The 18,375-nt window shown below is 36.4% G+C and overlaps 1 protein-coding gene across 1 annotated transcript; it reads left to right on the forward strand.

Moving 5' to 3' along the window:
• The first annotated feature begins 14,101 nt into the window (after positions 1-14,101).
• tkv (serine/threonine receptor kinase thickveins) lies at positions 14,102-16,001 on the forward strand. Its single transcript, XM_018544210.1, has 3 exons — positions 14,102-15,126; positions 15,216-15,531; positions 15,626-16,001. Exons 1-3 carry the CDS (start codon positions 14,102-14,104, stop codon positions 15,755-15,757), a joined length of 1,473 nt encoding a protein of 490 aa, XP_018399712.1. The 3' UTR covers positions 15,758-16,001.
• The last annotated feature ends 2,374 nt before the right edge of the window (positions 16,002-18,375 follow it).

Genomic DNA, 18,375 nt, shown 5'->3' on the forward strand with positions numbered 1-18,375 from the left:
TCCACGGAGCATAATTTTTCATATCAAGGCCAGCTTCCTCACTCGTCGCTTCTCGCGAGAAACTTGCTTTATCGATATAAACATTACAAGCTCGATAACCTGCACTTCGTGGTGCTAATAACATGTACTGCGTTATACGCATAAAGCTAATGGCACGTATAGAGAAACGTAAAAGTAGTGAGCAGTAAACAAATTAACACTTTTTTGATTTACTATTTTATATTATTTTATCCTATGTACTATAATTGGCCGATTCGCCTACAGCTTACGTTCTTACTGCCTTACATTTTTTGGATACCATGGGTTTTCAACACACTGAAAATATTTGTGTAATCATTTAAAGTTTAAGCTTCAAATTTTGGGTGCCTGTTTCTACCTACGTTGATTAACTTTAATATCGATCAATTTATTTCTTTATCTCCTTTCTTATTTTTAAAATTAGATAAACTTAAAAACCTTTTATGCTCGTTTCTGCAAATATTAATAACTTCAATCTTGGTTTAACTTACTTTGATCTTTTCCTAATTTAAAGAATTTTAATTTCAAAAATTAAAAAGAGATAAAAAGTAAATCAAACTGAGATTAAAATTAAAAAATTAGCGGAAACAGGTACAAGTTTTATTGCAACGGTACGCATGGGAGTATGTAAATACCGCTAAGCCCCCTAAGAAAAAAGAAAGAAAACGAGAAACGTGTGGTCTCGCGTATGCCCTTATCCTGCGGATCGCGGAGAAAAAGATTCTAGATTCTAGCCGGGTTCTAGATTCCGCGGTGACGCGCCACGCATAGACATTCGCGCCTTTCCGAGGAGCCGCGTCGAAGAAGAAGCAAAGTATCGCGATCCGTCCGAAAGAGGGAAAGAGAGAGAAAGACGGAAAAAGATCTCCGGGTCTCTGCGCCGTCGTGGCCGCCGCCGTTCGCGGCACTATGGCGCCCGCAGGGCGCCGTCGCGCACTTCCCCGCTGACGACAACGACGACGACGCCAGGCCCGTACTCGGCAATCCCGACATGCGCAAATTCTTTCAAATCAAGTGGTCGTCGGGAAAAATTCGAAGAGCTGGTCAAGTTTCTCGAACAGGTTCTATTAGACAGATAATCTTTAGAAAAATAAGCCTTAGGTATACGATTTTCTAAAATATATTCAGCGAGGATAATCGCTTTGATACGGTTGTCATATATTACACGGTTTTGATTATTGACATATCACTTAAATATGCATCATTTAAGTACCGTGAAATGACTTAAAAAGAAGGATCAATTTTTGTCCCTTTTTAAATCTTACACTTATTTGATACAAACTATATATTCTTCACTAAATAAATATAAACATTATTAATATCATAACAGCAATAATTATAAAAATGGAGCTTATGATCATAATTTACCATGCAACTGCAGTATACATAGTTACAAAAATACCAAACATTTTTCTTGCAATCAGTATAGCAATCTGCGATCATATATAGTGACTCACGAAACTGTGATCTAATGGCATGACAATTATCTACGACTAACTGATTCGAAGAAGGCCATCTTTTAACATTATTAGGATAATAAACAAACATTCGAGATTTTGCTGCAAATATCTTTGTTTATTAATTTTCGAAGCAAATTTATAATAACGATACGATTTGAGAGATTAGTTCCGTAATTATATATATATATATATATTTATATAAAATTATTAATTTTGTCCGCGCGTAAGGAAAAGAATAATTGCAGCATTAAGTTTCGTATCCAAAGCTGTCCATTATTAACAAGAAAGTCATACTTTTTCGCGACAAAATCGAGACATCGGTTTTGAGTTAAAACCATTTAAAATCATTCTGCATCGTAGCGTTCGCAACGCGAGAAGAATCGCGTAATCCGACTTAATACCAAAGACCTCTCGTCACTTCGTCATTGCGTCTCACGGTTTTATCGCGCCGCATGATCAGATAAAAGTCTCGACAGCGAGGCGAAGTGGTACCTTAGCACAGACCTGAGCCTCGATCACCCCCCCTCCCCTGATAACGTCATCCCGCTCGCTCTCGCGGCGTCGACCGTCGCTCTCCGTCGGCGATGTCGACAGCGCACGAAGCGTCGTCCCACCACTGGCGATGCGTCCCCCACCGATTATCGGCGAAGACGGCCGAAGCGAGTCGGCCTGCGCCTTGCGGCTTGACGCGGAGCGCTCTACGTCACAGTGAAGTATGTGCTCCCGAGTGTAGAAAATGGCTGCGCTCTCCGCTAACTCGGGCGGATGTAAATATGGTCTGTGGCTCGGCCTAGCAGTGCTCGCCGCGAGATACCTCGACGGTGAGTACAACGCGCCCCGTATGTGACGTGCTACGCTCGATCCGCATTGTAACATGCGTGCGTACGTTCGGCGTTTCTGCTGCGCGCGTGTATGCATATACGTGTTGGTATCATGTATATATGCGTGCGTGTCTCTCTGTGTGACGGGAGATGCTGCCTGCCGACGACGGGCAGAGCGGAGAAGGCGAAGCAAGGCGAAGTGGCCGCGGAGAACGTCGCGCGTCCCGTCGCTGCCGGGCCGCGCGCGATAGAGAATCGATCGGATGCGGACTGGCCGCGACGACGCGCGAAACGATCGCCCTGGTCCCCGCGCCGTTCGCCTTCTGCCGCACAGATGTTTTAACCCGATCGCCGTTCTCTTCTCTCTTTCTTCGCCTTTTTCTCCGCGCCGTCTCTCGAGCCGCGCGTTTGTCCGCACATTCGCGAGTCCTCCGTCTCTCTTTCACTCTCTCTTTCTCCTTTAGGCCCCCGTTCTGTAATTCTTAACGATAGTAGCGATATCGTTACATTGTCGTTGTACAGCTTTTTTTTATCATGTACACAACCTGCGACAATGTAATGGTATCTTTATTGTCATTCATGCCCGTTTCTACCAATGTAGATTGACTTTATGATAATTTTGGTTCGGCTTGTTCTTCATCTTTTTCTAATTTTTAGAATTGGAAAAAGATAAGGGTTTAGTTGAATGAAATTGAAGATAATCTAGTGGACGTAACGCTCCACCGACGTAAGATTAACTTTAATCTCTCTCTAACTTATTGTTTTTCTAATTTTAAGAATTAAAATTAAAGTAAAAAGATAATAAATTTTCTAATTCTTAGAATTAGGAAAAGGTAAGAATTAAAATTGAATCGAAATATATTAAAGTTAATCTACACTGATAGAAATCGATATAAGGCTCTAATGTAAGATCTTATTTAATCTCTGTTTAACTTATTGCTTTTTTCATTCTAAGGATTAAGAGGAAAGGATAAAGAATAAATTGAACCGAAATTAAAGTTGATTGACAGAACCGGGTCTAACAATAAGAGAGAGAGTTACAAAATCCGCTCAAAGTGACGGCCGAGAAACACCACGAGACTGACCAACATACTTGGCATCACCGTGAAGAATCGTCATTCGACGCGCCCTCAAATCCCTCGATTGTATCGCACTCTTTTTAGTACCTTCGAGGAAACACCCCTAGATACGAGGAAACGCCGTCGACTCGACAACGATCGACAATTCCTTCGTACTTCGTGTGACACTTCTTGGTTCCGCGACCCTCATAATTCTGTGCACCGTATATTTTTCTCAATTCCATTTTATTGTCGTTACTCACTTGTCAAGTACACTCGTATATGTTTCAAACTACAATACAAAGTATTATAGTATGCTTTCTTTTTAGAGGATACACTCGATACAGTCATCGTTCTATCTTTATCGTTCGTTGAATGTCAAGAAGAACAACGTTTGTGTCGAGTGTCTTCTAAAAGAAAAGCATACATAATAATAAAAAGAAGATAGGCCAGTAAAGAGCAAATGTGGTATTTAAAGGGCAAATTATTAGAACGCATTTTTATACGCCGGTCTAAAAATGCGTTCGAAAGCATACATAGTTTATTCCGGCTGTTTTGTGACAGCAATAGGTCTACTTGCACCTTTTGCACTCAGCATCTTCGTTTTCTCTCTCTTTAAAATGCCTAAATATATATTTATCTCATTTTAAGTACAAACATTTTTATAGGAACTTCAAGCAACGCGAATAGGCCTCTAATTGTTTTTTTCTTTTTATGACGCTCAATAGCGTTACCATTTTTTTTTTCCTCGCAATTAAATCGAACGTTCTCCCACTGATACGTTTTCTCGGGTGGAATTTCTGCATCGTTCAACATAGCACGCGGCTGTACTTTTTTATGTCTGTGCGTCGGGACGGGAACGAGAGAGACGAATAGAGAAACGGAGAGGGAGACGGAGATGAGAGGTTAGCTGTGTTCCCGACGTTAGAGACTGAAATACCAGCGATGCTGAGAATTCGTGCCGTCTCTCGTCGGCTCGACGAGAGCAGACGAGAGTGCCGTTCTCCTGCGAGACGTCTTTTCCACTTTTCTTCTTTCCCCCTTTTCTTCTTTCCCCCTTTTCTTCGCTCTCTGACGAGCTTCCCTCTTTGAGCGTTCTGCCATAGGGTCCAGATCCCGATGCTGGACCGACCGATCTTGCTGCGCGATTTTGTATCGGCGGGAGATGACATCGCCGCAGCGACGACACCAGACTTTAACTCTTTGAAACGCAATGCGACCGTGTGACCGTTGCTTTTTTTAATACCTTCTTTTCTTAATCTGCGCAGCGACCCTGCTTCATGACGAAAGAAAATTTGAATCATTCGCTGCAGATAGGACTTTGTTATAGAAATGTCGTTGAAAGTCGCTTTCCTCTGTATGTGTTATCGATTTCGACATATCATTTGCGACATGGAGGGCATACAGTTTAAAATTCCTAGATTTAGTTACGTACCGGTAACACATTTGAAACTTCTCGTTCACACTGAAAAAAAGTCGAAATATTGACTGGTAGATATTATATGTATATGTGACATTTTCTTCGATATTTATTGATTGTAAAAAAATTGTGCGTAATTAAATATATATTTTTGTAAAATATGTATCATAATTCTATAAAAAAAAAAAAATGTATTTACTACATACAATTTTTTATTTTTGCTGTATTTAAATAAGGATTTATTTCAATGAAATGAACATATACTATAAATAAATTTTTTAATCTTTCTCAGTGCGAATATTTATGTATTACGATTGTGAGTTATTTGAGAAGAAAAATCCCATTGGTTATTGATAATAATATTATTGTAGTTATTTGTCAAACATTAAATATGGTATGTCTCTAACTACGAAGTATTATCTTCTATTTTGAAATAGTATCCTTTTTTATGGCGCTTTTAGACCCGGTTATACCTGTTATTGATTGGTTTTAATCTCGATTCAATTTACTATTCTAAAAATTATTGTAGTAAACAATAAGTTAAACCAAAATTAAAGTTAATCTTACGTTGATTGAACAACTGGATTTTAAGCCCTAATCAGGTTGAGATGCGGATTGGATTGAATTTAATCAATCAGAAAAAAAGTAATCTCAAGTTTCGTGAGCTTTATTTTGATTGTGGTTGAATTCTAATTCAATTTCAATCTCTAGTTTGATCATTTTGATTGGAACTGATTTAGTCAATAATAATCAATAGTCGAGTTTAGTAAATATAAAATCATGTATGTGGTGATCAGAAGATATTTACGTATGACTTTAAAAGTCGGTTAGTTTCGTCAGAAGTTTCAAAACTTTTTACGATGTTGCTATTTTTCGAATAATCAACGTTACAACGCAGTATTGAAATGAGAAACATGTGTCCTGAACGTATCCTGATACATGTCTCGATGTATGTAATCAGATTCATTCATGCGTTAAGAGTGACTGTGATGAAACACCAATTAACTTAATCGGTGATCAACTAGCACAATTGCAAAATTTATAATTATACATAATTCGTTGTCCCTAATCGAATCCTTTTCATATATGAAACAATATGAAAGATAACATCTCACTTATTTTCTCCACTTTAACAAATTGAGTATAAGCTTGATAAGTTAATCGAAGTTTGATCGGAGTCGCCCTAAAGTCGTAATCACACTAGCAATTGTGCGATTGTGATTGACACTTGAAAATTACTTTTCAACCAATCAGAACAAAGCAGTTACTGATTGCTTTGCTCTAACTGGTTGAAAAGTAATAATTTTTTTTCTAATGTAATGGGATCATAGGTGGCTGAAGCCGTAATCATACTAGCGATTGTACGATTGTGATTGACAATTAAGGATTACTTTTCAACCAGTTAGAGCAAAGAAATCAGTGACTACTTTGCTCTGATTGGTTGAAAAGTAATCTTTAATTGTCAATCACAATCGTGCAATCGCTAGTGTGATTACGGCTTGAGCCACCTATGAACCCAATACATTAGAAAAAAAATTATTTTAAAGACAATAGTAGAATAATATGGCGATAAATAATTTCTACAATATTACCGTCATTATTGAAATTACATGGAAAGAATTTTCTTTTAACCCTGAAAATAGTAATGTTGTTATATAATCAAAAACTTATTTTATATTTTATTGTAGTTTTATTAGTGAATAAAAAATTTACATAAAATTTTTCAAAATATTAAGATCCAATAAGATGCTATAAGCATCAAAAATTGTTAGATTGCTTGTCAATTTAACTAAGTGATATTACTGCGGTAGTAAATATGTATGCGTCAATGCTGAAAAACTATCAGCGTCGCGATTATTGGGGGGACTACATACGCAGTATATAAAATTCACCCAATTATAATAAGAGCACTGTGATCCAGCTTTGACCGTTATTGGCTTCCTTCTTCTTGTTTATTATTGTTTTCAAAGTACAATGTTCTTCCACGACTATTTTCAGAGTAAACTCTAAGAAAAAATTCTCTCTGTATACCGAGTGTATCTTTTGCGCTTTCCAAAAAAAAAAACACCTAATTTAAAACAAGTTTTGTAAATTATTGCTATATCTCGGACGTCTAACTACGATCATCATATTTATGGCTGTTTTTATCAATATAGTTTGATTTTTTAATCTTGATCCAACTAACTCTCCATCTTTTTTGACATTGAGGAAAACGTCTGATTAGGATAGAATTCTGGTTGAAAATGGATGAATCGGAATCTTCTGGTTCGTCCGTTTTCAATCAAACACTTTTCTCAGTATGATTCTTCTAAGCACGAGAAAAGGATGAAGAGTAAGTTGAACCGAGGTTAAAGTTAATCTAGATCTGGTAGAAACGGACATTAATAATCGCAGCAGCGCAATCGAGCATTTTCAGCGCTAAATGCGGCGCGAAGATGCCGGGACGGCATTTGTCTGTCCGTAGGAAACGGAGAAATTGTTTATGTTGCCTCAGCGAGCGTGCATAGGGCTCGAAATACATCAAAGGATTATAACCGTCGTTTCAGCGTGACATGACACTCGTCCCTTTCCTTTTCCCTTGCCGGAGTCTGCAGTAATTTTGCACTGAAAACACGGGTCGGTTCCGATCCACTTTGCCTTTCTCCTCTCACTGCGCGCGCGCTCTCTCTCTCTCTCTCTCTCTCTTTTTCTCTTTCTTACGTCGTGTATGACGTATGACGTACGATATTTTTCCGCGAGACCCCGCAAGGACATCGCGCGTGTACATCGTGCGTATACGTGATGAATAAGGCGAATAAAAGGCGGCCTTTCTCAATGCGAGCGCGCGAGCCGTATCCGGGATATAAAAATACGCTGTTTCGTAACACACACACATGTGACTTCTCGCTCGCAATGCAACGAACTCTTTTTCAAGTGCGATGCCGGAAACGTATCGACCGTTTATCAGATAGAGATTTGTAAACCCCAAGATTTAAGAGAACGTGTATCTGTCAAAATACGACAAAAAAAATGTGATAAATAAGTAAGCAAAAAACGCGCGTACGCACGCTTGATCTGAATAACAAAGTAGTAGTTCTCGGTGAAAAGAATGATTAATGAGATTCCCGATAATTTAAGTCTCTCTCTGGAATAAAAAGCTCCGTGTTCGGTAGGTCCAGAGTTCGAGGCTCTGTAGACGCGCGAAAACATCTTTATGCGCGGCTATGAAAAAAGCGAATTGATGTATAGACAGTATTTATGGGTCGTTCCGACAAACGGATTACTTAAAGGCTAACCGAGGTTTAATGGATTTCGTTTCTCACAATTTTTTTTTCTTCTAATTTGCATTTTCACCAACTAGGTACTACCTGCCGAAATTTGGTTGCGTTTGGTCACATTAAATATATATACAAAATTAAAGTACATTCAAAATGAGAAAAATTTCTGATTTAATTCAATTTTATTAAAATTCTAGTTGAGATAACTCGAATTCTAATCGATATAATTATTTTGGTAAAAGTAAGAATTCTAGAAAATTTTACCAGAAATATTGTATCAACAAATTCTTATCTCAATTATAATTCTATAATAATAAATTTAATCGGAAATTCTGTTTCGTCCATTTTCAGTCAGTAATTTTTTTCAGTGCATTTACCTTGTTTTAAGCGAAAAAAATGTTTCGAGATTTTAAGCAACGCGAATAAATGTAATCTATGTTGATAGAAACAAGGAAATAGCTGTTTTAACTTAATTCTCGATTCAATGGTTGCGTTCAGTAATTGTTGTACAATTTTTTAATATGATTGATTTATATACTTAAACCCAGTGAGGGATTAAGGGCAATATCAATCACATTAAAGAATTGACGACAGTTGCAAAGCTGTTTTATTTGAACGCAGCTAATAACTAATTATAGTAATCCTATAAACCTGTAGTGTCGAAAATTGAAGCTCGTTGAAAGATTTCGTTTGACAACCGTGGATGCTGCGACTCGCGCCGGAGATGATCACGTTCTCTCTTCCATCGACTGGGGATTTCCAGCTCGCAATCACGCCGCACGAATAGAATTACATACACGCTGATTGTCCTTCCACGAAAATTATGATCGCGGAGTATCACGATTACGCGTATACGCGCGCAAATCCGTCCGTGAGTTCCCGCTGCTTTTCTCGACGATATTATTTGCAGCGCGACGTGGGTATTAAGTTTCCTATGCACGTTTCCAGCGCGAATGCTATTTCGTTGCGATAGCACAACGCCTCTCTGAAATGTCGTCCTTTTCAACGTCAATTAATTGTACCGCATTAATATTCGTTTTTACAAATGGAGATCAGTTTTAATCTCGGTTTAACTTACTTTCTGTCTCTTTAGTTCTAAGAATTAGAAAGAAATGAAGAGTAAATTTTAAATCGAGATTAAAATTAATCTGCATTGAAACGGGCATGAGAAACATTCCTTATAGTTGAAAATGGATGAACCAGAAAATTCTCATTATATATCAATCAGAATTCTGATTATTTTAACTAGAATTATAATAACTAAAATTATAATAATCAATCGAAAAATTTTGATATTTATTTCAGAATTCCAGTTAACAATCAGATTCTTTTAACAGTGCAGAGTTTGCTTCGATGAGATCATTCGATTCAGCCGGTGCGCGAATAATTAAAGTTAAAAGTCACATCGCGATAATAAATAATATGAGATAAATATTATGGAATTATAAAGATAAGATCAAAGATCAAAGAACTTTTTCTTTATTGACAAGTAAAATCATTTTATTGACGATGCTTTGAAAAGAAGTTCGGTTGCACTGATTGAAATTCTAAAATTCTTGAAAATGGACAAATAACATTTTTCTGGTTGAATCTGTTATAATTCTAATTAAGAGATAATTAAATATTTTATTGATATGATTAACGTTTTGGTTCGTTAATTCGCAACCAGAAATTTTTCTCAGTGTATTTAAATATCTCTGTTCCGGCGGAAACACGCAGATCTCTCCATAATCGCGTACCTTTTATTGCCTGATTTTAAATATTGATAAAGTGATAACGAAAGAATATAACGGAATGATTTTTTTACTTGACATGGAATCAATGTCCTCTCGTGATCATACAAACCAAAATCACCTCTCACAAAGTCAGTCTACATTCAATATTTACTCAACTGTTTTTTCACTTAAATTGGTAACCAATTTCGTTTATCTCCGATAAGTTGCAATCACCTTAATGCCTGTCTTTAACAACGTCCGTCTCCTTATCGGTTATTCCCCCCCCCCACCGATTCGATTACCTTTGACATCTTCCTATTATAGCTTGTAATATTACGACATTACACTCAACGTTATTAATTAAAAAAAAAGATTTCGAAATAGCTGCGTCACGTTTCTAGAGTCGCTGGCGAACTTGGCGATTCGGCGCGATTCATAGACGCGCGGGGCTATCGCTGATACTGCTCTTTGCCACGCTGATAAAGTCCGCAACTAGCTGGCACGTCGCCTCGCGCGATTCATTGAAACCTTCGTGCGATTACGGGTGCCGATTGCGTCGCGAAAGCTGCATGAAAGCAGATATGCGCGTTACCGCCTCTCGGCTGATCGCGCGAGCTCGTACACACACTCGCGTGTTTACGAGTTTTCTAAACAGTTCATTATAGCTTTTCTCGCCAGTGGTGGTCGAACTGATAAGCACTCGTTTGGGGACCTGATTGTCGAGTTCCTATCAAACTACGCATTGGAGATTAAGAATTACGAATTAAAGATTAGAATTCGATCAGTCAGATGGTCTTAATTTTCATCCATTTTGTACCAATTAAATGAATTTTCAATCCTACAATTTGTAAATCGTCGACCTCTAGAGATCGTGGTTGAGGATTACAAATTGGAAATCAGAATTTATTTAAGCGGAACAAAATGGATTAAAATTAAGATCATCGATTGGCCGCCCACTATTATACGCATTATAGATGCGAATTGGATTCTGATTGCGAACTGCTTGAATCATTGACCAGCCAATTAGACTGAAGTAGACGAGGATTGAAATTGTCAATCACAGAATAGGTGATTCTCTATTATACTATCCATGACACGCAATCCGGATCTGGTCCATTTCCGCAATGCGTAGTATGACGAACTTAAAGCCCGCATCAGACTACGTATTGAAGATTATAATTCAACCAACCAGAATAAAATGGATTAACTCCGCCCACAGTGAGGGACTTTGAAGACACAGATTTTTTTATCGTGAATTCCTCTGATAAATTTAAATCTGTCTAAATAAAATACATGCCGATTTCTACGATAATAAAAACGTTGTTGAAGTTTTCACAAGTATGCGATAATTTTTCAAAATTTTATTTGAAATCCAGAACAGATCTACACTAAAGTTTAAAGACCCAGGTTGCTGACTGAAGGATTTTGAAGATTCAGGTTGTAAAATTACACATTGCTGACGAAGGATTTTAAGATTGATTGGTCAAATTATAGTAATCAGTTTGCGGTTTTGAGACTTCAATACAAGACAATCGGTCTTCATACAGTCTTTAAGTCCCCTGGTAGTTCTTTAATTTTTGTAAATGCTCTATAGAAAAAGAGTTTGGTTGAATTAATTAGAATTCCAGATAAATTGCGGTTAACTTTATCCAGGAGATATCTAGAAATGAAAAAATTGGATATAAGTCTGTCAGAATTCTAGTCAAGATAATTAAGTGTTCAATTATAATGACTAGAATTCTGGTCAATATGCTGGTTCGTTCATTTCAACAAATTTTTTCAATGTGCTTATTTTTCGAAATTAGTAAAATATAACAAAATAAGTAGCAGATGCAGTAAAATTTTTTGCTAAATTTTATATATATAAAGAGAAAACTATTAGACAAGTTCAACCAGAAATAGTTAGGTATAATTATGACTTATTAAATAGATTTCTTGAGAAAGTTGTCATCATACTAAATGCTATGTAAGGCTTCTGGAGTTCTAAATCCGCCACTGCTTCCGTCTGGATAAGGCCGAGATCGATATCACAATATAAGTGTCACTTAGGCGATTCCTTTTTCAGATCTTGCGTGTTCCCACATACTACTATGGTCATTAATTATCAGCCATAATGGCGATAGTATCCGTGCGACGATCGTGTGCGTTGACAGAACGTTGTTGATGTGGAAAAATACTTTCAGCGAAGCTATTTACGTTTCGTTTCCAGATATGCAAGGATAAGCGAATCGCGGCCGTCGAGAGTTCGTTGCTTTCACGTTTATACCTCTTGTTTATGCTTATCCCTATTAAAAGGCACGGTCACGGTTCCTGAAACTTAGCAGGTCGAATTCCGCTAAGTCAAACTGAGATTATCATGTAATTCGACCCAACGTAGATTTCTTAGAAGGATTTTAGATCTAAAGAGAAAAGGCATTTAATAGATTATTGCGCTGTTTCGGTTTCACGTTTCGCTTTATCCAAATATCCTCGATACTTTAACGTCAGATTCATTGACTAATTTGAAATTAAATTATTCCAGATTAGTACTAAAAAATATATAATATAAAATGGTTCAAATAATATAAATTAAATAAAAGTATGTTGAGAAGAGCTACAAGCCAAGGAAAATAGACTTAATGTTCGTAAATAAAAGTTAAAATGACAATATAAACATAGTTAAATACAGACGTTTCGACTCCGATTAGATCATCTGAAACGTCTGTATTTAACTATGTTTATGTTGTTAACTTTTATTTACGAACATTAAATCTATTGTCTTTGGCTCGTAGTCCTTCTCAATGTACTTTTATTTAATTAATACTAAAATTCACTGTACGATTATACCGTTTAGATCAATATTAAAAAGCTCTGGAAAGTAAAAGTAAACAATTTTTAAATAAAATATTAGTAGGAATATACATAAATTGATATTTTGGATCAAATAGAGGTGGATAGACCAGTAGGATTAAAAGATTTTGATGTCACCCTTGAAGAGAGAAGGAAAGAAGAGAAAGTGTGCGCGAAGAATCGAATCCGTCATCCAAGATATTCGTGGGTTATAAATAGAGCGGTCACCGTAAAATAGACACGCGAGAGAGTAATTTCGCGGCGGTAGATAAGCGCAGCCTCCACGCGCGCGTCCCAGGCTTTCTTCCTCTTTCTCCTTTTGCGTCCCGCGACGGTCGTCCCGTCACTTGCATACTCGTTAGAAACGTGACACCGTGTTTGCATCGAATTTGCCGTTATCGGCCACCGTGACGGAGGCGGATGCTCTCGTGGCAAACTCCTCCGGTTTCGCGGTCTGTCGGATTCATTTCGGAGTCATATCTAATTCTGAATGCTTTACGTCACTACAAATCATAATTGAGATTTGATAAACAGACTTTTGGATTGTAAGCGATCAAGTATTGATGAACAATTATAGAAATATTTTCAATAAGAATTACCGATGGCTGAAAAGAATTATTTTTTTCACGATATTAGAAAGATTCATACACTGAAAAAAAAAATGATATGATCAATAACGTTATTTTAATTGAAAATAATCTTGTTAATTCGATAACAATATTAATGAAACAAAATTTTATTGAAACAAGAACATGACATATTTGTTTTATTATTATTATAGTTGTGTGTTATTAAATTATTAACAAAATTATTATTAAAATGACGCTTTTAATATAATACCTTTTTTTTTAGTATAGGTGCTGATTATATTCTTTATGTTTACATCTTAAATTTTGATGCGTTTTAATGCCACAACCATGACTATTTTCTATACTAATTTCCCTATTTTTATTTGTTATCTTATTTTCTTTTACTCATGATCCATTAACACGATGATCTATTAACATATATTTTATCATACTTGTGTGCTGATCGCGCTTTTGTACGTGCACAAAATTTAACGGCGAGAATTATCGGTCCTCGGTAGTTTATGTCAATTTACATGCGGAGATGCTTATGAAAGATATCCCCGATTTCCGAGTCAGGACGCACCTACCACTCCTTTCTCTTTGTGGTGGTGTACGCCTCTCCGTGGGACGCAACGACGGTCGTTCGCCTACACGACACATCTCATGACTTGTCAAACAGCCTCTCGAATTCGCTCAACTCCACGCCTAGTTTCGCCTCTCTTTATATTAATTATCATTAAGTTATTCAGCATCTCGCGCAATACATCGTTCACGTAATTTCATAGCAACACATCTGCTACTCTTTGGCTTGCTTATAAACAAGTATTAATCTCAGAGGAATCGCGTGATCCAAAAATAAAATGTTTGAACGATGGATAAGATTATTATTAGAATCTTATATGTTTTCTTTAAGTATACACTATTGATTCATTCATACGATGCCTAATACTATCGATGTTCCTTCTTACAGTGTTGGGCACTTTTTGCTATTGCGATGGACATTGCCCGGACGACAGGCAAAATGGAACTTGCGACTTACGACCTGGAGGCCAGTGTTTCAGCGCAGTGGAGGAAGTGTGGGATCCCGAGCAGGCAGAGTACGTTCCCGAATGGTCATTTGGTTGCTTGCCACCTGCCGAGGGAGGGTTCATGCAATGCAAGGGAAATCAAGTTCCTCACTTACGAGAGAAGAGCATAAAGTGCTGCAACCATACGAATTTATGCAACAAAGAACACTTTCCCGATATTACTTACAAGTCTCGTCCTACCGCGGATACCAATTCTATAATCATAGCATCGGGAGCGCCGCTAATCATCCTAATAGTAACACTATCAGCGATTTTCGTCATAGCTTCGATAACGATAGGAGTCGTGTATCTTAAATATCGGAAGAAAGAGCGAGATCCGTGCTTAGTGCCATCACAAGGAACACTTAAGGACTTTATAGATCAGAGTAGCGGATCAGGCTCAGGATTGCCACTCTTAGTACAACAGACGATCGCGAAACAATTAGCCATGTCGCAGTGCGTGGGAAAGGGACGTTACGGCGAGGTATGGCTTGCTAGATGGCGAGGCGGTGAAAAAGTAGCGGTGAAGGTCTTTTTCACATTAGAGGAGGCGTCTTGGTTCCGAGAAACGGAAATCTATCAAACTGTTCTCATGAGACATGATAATATCCTCGGCTTTATTGCTGCCGACATTAAAGGAACTGGCTCTTGGACTCAGATGTTGTTGATCACGGATTATCACGAAAGAGGTTCATTGCACGATTACTTGCAAACAACTGTACTAGATCATCAAGCTTTACTAGCGATCTGCTCGTCGATCGCGTCTGGTATCGCCCACTTGCACACGGAGATCTTTGGCACGCAAGGGAAACCCGCAATTGCTCACAGAGATATTAAGAGCAGAAACATTTTAGTTAAAAGAAACGGAGAATGTGCCATAGCTGACTTTGGGTTAGCTGTTCGCTACATCAGGTACGTAGGCATTTAAACTTAAAGCTGTATCTTCTATCATTAGTAATTTTTTTAGAATGCAATTGAGAAATTTATCTTTTTTTTTTTAGCGAGAGCGGAGAGATTGACATCGCGCCAAATACTCGAGTGGGTACTCGACGTTATATGGCACCAGAAGTGTTAGATGAGACTCTGAATACATCATCCTTTGATGCGTTCAAAATGGCAGATATGTATTCTGTCGGCCTCGTATTTTGGGAAGCATGCAGGAGATGTATCACAGGTGGTAAGAATTCTATAGTGGAGCCTTATGCATTGCCTTATCACGATGTCGTATCAAACGATCCAGATTTCGAGGACATGCGTTTAGTAGTCTGTGTGAAACGATTGCGTCCAGTTATTCCAACGAGATGGGATAACGATTCGGTAAGAATAACACTTTTCTGAAAAAAGCAAATTTCCGATTTAACTGTCCTAGGTTTTATGGAAATTTTATAACGAATCGCTCTTTTTTTCGCAGGTCCTATATGCATTAAGCAAAATAATGTCGGAATGCTGGCATCCAAATCCACCAGTTCGCTTAACTGCTCTTCGCGTTAAAAAGACACTGTCGAAATTACACATTGATAACGTCAGCATTAAAATCGTGTAGTGCTTGACGTGACTATGAAAAACTGACTCTTCTTCTAGTTAAACAAACTTCCTACTCCTGTACATATGCCCTTAGTGACAATAGAATTGTTGACAGACTGCAGCCTGAAGACTGACAATTAAAGTTTATAAATGTAAGATACGAAGAAAGAAAGAGAGTATGAATGAGCAAGGAATGAACGACTTGATCGATTGTAGAAGAAGTGACATGTATATATTATGTACATATATATATTGTATATATAGAAAGGTATCCGTATATAATCCGATTTCTTTATCTTTAAAGAAAAATCATTTTTACGCTGAAAATATAAATTTTAAAGTAAAAAAATAAGCGCGAAAAATTTAAAATATTTTGTGTATAATTTCTTTGATATTTATCAAAATTGAAGAAACAATTTCGATACGCCGCGCCGCCATATTAAAACTTCTTAAATATGTAATATCCTATCTCATTAAGATATTGCAAAGGCTATTTTTATCATAATAAAGAATAGTCGTAATTTATACTGTTTTGACCTTATACGATAGTAATGTAAAACAAATTCAGCATGTGAAAGTATCAAATATTCAATGTCACAATACAAATTTTTCGCATAACATACATTTCGCGTTTACATCGCGTCACTCTTTTTGTGTTCGGAATTTGAAAGTATGTGTAACGTGCCTAACGAGATCATATAAACTAAGCTAATACTACTTTGCGGCCTATGTCACACATGACGAGAGAGATTTCTCTTTCAAGTACCTCAGAATATATTTATTATTGAAGATTAGTTTCACAATATATGCGTTGCGCATATAAAATTTGCGTAAAAAAAACAAAAATTCGCGCGTTGTAACATACATAGATTAATTTATGTACGATTACAATTTATAATTATTGCGCGCAACCTTGTGAACTAATTAAATATTAAGGTTGACATTGTTACATTATATAACGCAAAAGAGTTTTAATCGACAATTGCAAATTATTATGCGCAAGCTTATATTTATTATTTTTAAAATTTGTAATTTATATTTCTAACTTGTACAAATGGAATACATTATTCGAAATACTATTTTGGGTATATATATATAATCGATTATTAATCATCCCAAGATGTTTTCATTACGCTGCCGATGTACTCTCCGAATTTTTATGCTTTTGTACAGTGAAAGTAATTGGAAAAGAGGAAATTGTGAAAAAGTTAACAATTACATAGTGCAATAACAGTACATAATGATGTGTAATGTTATTTTAGAAGACAATATGTAATCTCGCATATTCCTTCGACTTATGTAACATTTACTACATATATATATAATGATCAAAAATGTGAATTATTAATCATATTCATTAATTTTTTTATGCAAATTGTAAAAATATGTTTTCTTTTTCTTCCTCTTTTATTTTCAAACGTTTTTCCTTATCAGTTATCTATAAAATTGTTATGTATGAAATTCTGTATGTAATTAAACAAAAAGAAAATTGTAGATGATTGTTAGTTAATTGAGCAATGAAATTTATATTTCTAAAAATTAAATATTCATTTTTTTTTCTATATCCTTTTTTGTCAAAAAATATAATCCAGTGAGAAATGATAATGAAATCGACATCGAATTGATATCATTTGATTCCATTGTCATTTCTCACTGGGAAAGCCTTTATTTTCTTTATATGTATAAGTTTATTTTTTTTTACTTTTATATTCTATATATTAAATATAGTATTTGATTAAAAATGTATATAATTATATTTGAAAAGATTGCAAATGTGAAAGACACAAAATGCAATGCAAAGAAATTTATTGTAACTTCGTTACCATTTTCACTTTTAAAAAATATATGAATCAACGGCAACTATTTTCTTATATCCCTATAATAAGCTTTCTCAAAACAGCTAGACTATTAAATTTAGATTGTTTAAGTATTGTTTCTATAAAAAGAATAATCTCTAGTAAAAACGGCTTCCCTTTAAAGATGCAATTAAATAATGTTCAAAAGACTAAAATGTAACGCAGATTGTACTGGAAATTCAAACACAGAAATTAAAAACAACTGTACTTGTCGCAATATATGTGAGGTGATAATCGTCATTATAATATCTGAGACAATCAGAATTTTTTTACTAATACAATTTCTAATACAATTTTATTAGAAAATGTATTAATATATATTTTTCTTCTACATTCCTCGCTATTCCAGTGTGTGTATATTCCAGTCCTATCCGTTCTTCAACTGTTTTAAATATACCTCCATCGGTAACATAAGATTTTAAAAAACTCAGCTCCATTAAATCTGTTCGCATTGCTTGCACTTTTTGCACAGGTCTTCCACGAACAGACTATTGCTGGATTCACCCTGCATCCGATTTTCGTCGTACGACGAATCTGCAACCAATCAGAAAGCAGGATTTTGCTTCGCATTGATGATACGATTTTTTTGATTGGTTGCAGAGTCATCGTACGACGAAGTGATTTGGTGTCAGATTAGGTTAGGTTAGGACTCTAGGTTAAGTTGGCTTCTTAAGTTGGTTTCCTTGGGGGGGAAACTTAAGTTGGCAACAGTGACAGGAAGAGACGCCAGCCGCAACGTTCTTCTTGCCACTCGCGTCGCCGCATACTTCCGTTTCGCCAT

This window comes from Cyphomyrmex costatus, unplaced genomic scaffold (assembly GCF_001594065.2).
Source record: "Cyphomyrmex costatus isolate MS0001 unplaced genomic scaffold, Ccosl1.0 scaffold43, whole genome shotgun sequence".
Classification (NCBI taxonomy): Eukaryota; Metazoa; Arthropoda; class Insecta; order Hymenoptera; family Formicidae; genus Cyphomyrmex; species Cyphomyrmex costatus.